Below are 5,251 nucleotides of genomic sequence, written 5' to 3' on the forward strand. Positions count from 1 at the left end.
CTGAATCGATCTACAAAAACCTTGAATCTAAATGTAGTGAGTCGTTGGGTGAATCCCTCGACATCTGAATCGATCTACAATAAAGTCGATAGGTGAATCCTTCGACAAAATTTTATTACGGGTATATCTCGAGTATACTGCGTCGGTAGATGAAGTTTGGGCCCAAAGCAGAGGTATGAACGGTGACGGGTTAGGTTTAAAATAAGTGTATCTACATGGAAATTAAGTAGGGAAAGTTGACGGAGGGTCAACTACGATGGTATCTGATCAAACGTGGAAAATGGCTCCTGAGAGCCCTTGTATCCTACCTTGTGCTGTTACACGCTTTCCTAACTGTTTCGATTTGATTTAAATTATTAACCGCTGTTTGATTTATGTGATTGCATGTTTTGGGGCACCACTGAGCTTTAGCTCACCCCACGTATTTGTTTTCCTTAATAGGTTCTGGAGACTGAAAGCGCTGAGACTTATTCATGTTTCTTTTCTTCTCGTATGGGATGTAACGAATATTATGGCTATTGTGTAGGCTTGTATTGTGTTTTAACTTGAATTCTGTACTTTTGTTTTTGGATTGCCGCTTGAAGCTGGAAAATGTGTAAACCCTATTTCGGAGGTTGGATAATATATTTGTGTTTGTGAATTATGGATTGATGTAACTAGATACGAACGACCTTATTCCTTGGTTCTAGAGCATGTGATGTCTAAGGGCCATAGATTGGCGATTTTAAGTTCCTTGTTGTCTCTGAAGTTAATGTGGTAGATGTTGACTTATTTTGAAAGGAAGCGACATTGTAATAGTTAGGCTATTCTTCGATAGGATTTGGGTTAGTGTGCGTGCGTGAGTCCTGGCGAGAGCTGGGCAGACGGCCCGCCAACCCTTTGGTTCGCCTCAGGGGGAAGTGGGGTCGCCACAGGTGGTATCAGAGCCTAGGTTAGAAAAGCTATTCAAGAGACTTAATAGATGTGTTAGAAACCCTAATCCTCTCTAGAAATAAGAATGGAGACCTTAGTTATACGTTAAGTGATATCCGATCCAATTAGCTATTTAAGTTCTAACCTTTAAGTTTTGATCATTTTGTAGGTATGGAAAATGGAAACGGACATGCTAACGGGGGTAGTGCGGCTAATGGACATGCAGAGCCGCTTAGATCCATCTCCTACAGGCCACGAGGTGGAGGAGCTCATATACGTTACTCACCTGCTGACAGGCACCCTAGGTGCCAGTGCCGAGCCATGTACGCGTATCCCAATGAGCTAGTGTTATCCTTAGACGATGAGCGCCACCACTTGAGGGACGCTAACTCCATCCTGATCCAGGACGTGGAGGAGCTGGGTATAATGGTGGATACTCAGTTTGACCGCATAGCTGATTTAGAGGTTAGGCTCACTGCTGAGCATCATCTACTGGAGGCTGCTCGCTTGGAGATAGAGCGGCAAAAGGCTAGGGCGACTCGATTAGCAGAGAGGATGCGGGATAGGAGCGCAGGCATCAGGGCTGATGCTGCGATGATGATGGATGAGGCCACTAGCTTTATTCAGGGTGGTGAGCAGGCAGGGATAGAGGAGGATCCGGAGGAGGACCCAGAGGAGGACCCGAAGGAGGATCCGGAGGAGGACGTTGCTCCGGATAGCCCTGCTCAGGGTTAGATTAGGACTTACCTGGTTACACTAGACATAGAAGGCTAGGAAAGGGACATTAGTTATGTCATCAAGTTTTGTCTAGGTGGATGACTTACCTTTGAGGCACAATATCCCTAATTTTTGTATAAGGGATTATCTGTACGTATTTTGCTAGTCTATGTGCCTTACTTCTGGAAATGTCCCAACTTGTTATTTGTATGACTTTTCTGTGGAATTATATGTTAAGTGTTTTATTTATCTTTTCTCTATTTCCATATTGATTTTATTTATCAAAAAGAATGGTAATAATCATAAATAAATAATACTTTTGCCTAATTGGCCTATCCTTCCGTAATAGGCATATTTAGAATATGGATCGCCAAGTAATAGGAAGGAGCCGGGGAAGACCCACTAGACAACACCCGGAAGCGGGTGGTGATAGGGAACCCGAGGTCGATCAAGACCAAGGGCAGGAAGGTGTGGCCGGAGACCGGGTGGCCACCGCAATCGACCGTATTACTGAAGTTCTCGAGCGATTGACTGATCGCCAAACCACTGAACCAGTGCATCAACCAGGAGGCCCAGTTGACTCCGATGATCGGGCACTGGAAAGATTTCTGAAATTTGGACCTCCCAAATTTTATGGAGGACCCGAGCCGGAAGTGGCCGAAGGCTGGTGGGAGAGAATCACTGAGATTTTCGCTGCCTTGAACTATACCGAGGAGCGAAAAGTGACTTTTGCTACCTTCCAGTTTGAGGGAGCTGCCCGCTCCTGGTGGAATCTAGTAAGGGTTACATGGGAGACTAACCATACGCCAAGGACTTGGGCGAACTTCACAAGGGAGTTCAATGCCAAATTCCTTCCACCTCTCATTCAGGAGAAGAGAGAGGATGATTTTATTAGATGCAAACAAGGGGCGATAAGTGTCGCCGAGTATGAAGTCCAGTTCACAAAGCTGTCACGCTTTGCACCTGAGTTGATAGCCACCGAGCAAAGGCGTGTTCGGAGGTTTGTGCAGGGTTTGAATGTGGAATTACAGGAAAGCTTAGCCGCTATAAGAATAGATACCTTCGCTGAGGCTGTTGAAAGAGCGCAGCGAGTTGAAGTAGCCAGAGCTCAAGTGAAGTCTTTTCAGTCCAAGAAAAGATTTGCTCCTAGCAGTAGTCGGGAGCCGACTTTTGGAAATGCTCCCCCGGCCAAAGTGGGCCGAGGAACTAGTGGAGTGAATAGTTCTGGAGCACCCCGAGGCGCCCAAGCAAGAGGAAACGGGGCCAGGAATGCAAGAGGACGAAATATTGGAGCTAGAGGGGGGCCAATTGGAATAGGACAACCTAGGAATCGGCCGCAAGGGGGTAGAGCAATAGTTCCTCAAGTGACATGTGCTTATTGCAAGAAACCTGGTCATTCTATGGATAGTTGCTGGAAGAGGCAAGGAAGGTGCTTGAGATGTGGAAGTAGTGAGCACCAAATCTCAGGATGTCCAAAGGTGCAGGAAGGGACTCCTCAGAAAGCTAGACCAAACACTTCTGGAGGGAGCAGGCCAACAGTTCCTGCCAGAGTGTACGCTATAGATGATCAACCCGTACCTGATTCCTCGGAAGTTGTGGAAGGTACACTTCCAATTTTTCATAGATTAGCTAAAGTGTTAATTGACCCTGGTGCAACGCATTCATTTGTAAATCCATCTTTTATGTCTGGAATAGATGTGCAACCCGTTAGATTACCCTATGATCTTGAAGTTAGGACACCAATGGGTAATAAGAAGGTAACCACTAACTTGACCTATAGGAATTGCGAATTCTGGATTGGAGAGCGAAAAATGTTAGTGGACCTGATCAGTTTGGATATAAAAGGTTACGATGTTATCATAGGAATGGATTTCCTAGGTCACCATCATGCTAAGCTTGACTGCCGAGAAAAAATAGTGGAGTTTTGTATACCTGGAGAAGCAACCCTGAGGTTAGATGTTAAAGGTAGGTTAGCATCTTCTGCTATGGTCTCGGGAATACGAGCAAGGAAAATGTTATCTAAAGGAGCTCAAGGTTTTCTAGCCTTCTTGATTAATACTCCCCGTGATCAAGTAAAATTAGAGGATGTACCCGTAGTACGGGATTTTCCGGACGTCTTTCCTGAAGAATTAATGACTTTACCACCAGAGAGAGAGGTAGAGTTTAAGATCGACTTGGTGCCTGGAACGGCTCCAATTTCTAAGACTCCGTACCGAATGGCTCCTGCCGAGCTTAAAGAGTTGAAAATCCAATTACAAGACCTGTTGGAGAAAGGTTTCGTGAAGGAAAGTGACTCACCGTGGGGAGCACCCGTTCTATTTGTTAAGAAAAAGGACGGGAGTTTGAGGCTATGTATCGATTACCGAGGGTTAAATGAGGTTACTATTAAGAATAAATACCCTCTACCGTTGATTGATAGTTTGTTCGACCAACTGCAAGGATCAGTGGTCTTCTCTAAGTTGGATTTAAGGCAAGGGTATTACCAGCTGAAGATTAAGAAGGAAGACATACCCAAGACTGCTTTTAGTACAAGATATGGACATTTTGAGTTCGCAGTCATGCCTTTTGGTTTAACTAATGCACCAGCTGCATTTATGGATTTGATGCAAAGAATTTTTAAGAAATACCTGGACCAATTTGTAGTAGTTTTCATAGATGATATTTTGATATACTCCAAGACTCAGGAGGAACACGTTAAGCACTTGGAGATAGTATTGCAGATACTAAGAGAACATAAGTTGTATGCAAAATTCAGCAAGTGCGAGTTTTGGTTAGAAGAGATTTCCTTTTTAGGGCATAAGGTTTCCAAAGATGGAATTGCCGTGGATCCGGCAAAAGTTGAAGCCGTTATGAATTGGAAGCGGCCAGAAACTCCAACTGAAATCAGAAGTTTCTTGGGTTTAGCAGGTTATTATAGGCGATTTATCAAGGATTTTTCGAAGATTTCAGGACCTATGACCGAGTTAACCAAGAAAGGAAATAAGTTTATCTGGACTCCAAAATGCGAGTCAAGTTTTCAGGAGTTAAAGAGACGTTTAACATCCGCTCCTGTTTTGGTGTTACCTGACGGAGTCGAAGGTTATGCCGTGTACTCCGATGCCTCAGGAGAAGGTCTCGGATGTGTTTTAATGCAAAAGGGTAAAGTAATTGCTTATGCTTCCAGGAGATTGAAGCCTCATGAACAGAACTACCCAACTCATGACCTAGAGTTAGCAGCGGTGATTTTCGCCCTAAAGAAATGGAGACACTACTTGTATGGCGTGACTTTTGAGGTTTTTACAGATCATAAGAGCCTCAAGTATTTGTTCTCCCAAAAGGAACTGAACTTGAGACAAAGGCGATGGGTAGAATTTTTGGAAGATTATGATTGTTCGATCAACTACCATCCAGGCAAGGCAAATGTGGTAGCTGATGCTTTAAGTAGAAAGGCCCAAATAGCGGGGTTGATGGTTAAAGAATGGGACATGCTAGAAGAAATAAGTAGTTGGAATCCTCGCTTGGAGAAATCGAAGATATTATTTGGGAATCTATCTCTGAAATCACCATTAATAGAGCATATTAAGGAGGCTCAGAAATCGGACCCTGTGATTCAGAAGAATTTGGAAAAAGTGCAAAAAGGGGA

The 5,251-nt window shown here is 44.1% G+C and overlaps 1 protein-coding gene across 1 annotated transcript; it reads left to right on the plus strand.

The window, feature by feature from the left end:
• The first annotated feature begins 1,991 nt into the window (after positions 1-1,991).
• Positions 1,992-4,087, plus strand: LOC113755272. Its single transcript, XM_027299311.1, has 3 exons — positions 1,992-2,405; positions 2,499-3,941; positions 4,049-4,087. The coding sequence occupies exons 1-3, from the start codon at positions 1,992-1,994 to the stop codon at positions 4,085-4,087; spliced, it is 1,896 nt and encodes a 631-aa protein (XP_027155112.1).
• Positions 4,088-5,251: the final 1,164 nt, after the last annotated feature.

The sequence above is a fragment of the Coffea eugenioides genome, unplaced genomic scaffold (assembly GCF_003713205.1).
Source record: "Coffea eugenioides isolate CCC68of unplaced genomic scaffold, Ceug_1.0 ScVebR1_1373;HRSCAF=2212, whole genome shotgun sequence".
NCBI classification, from domain to species: Eukaryota; Viridiplantae; Streptophyta; class Magnoliopsida; order Gentianales; family Rubiaceae; genus Coffea; species Coffea eugenioides.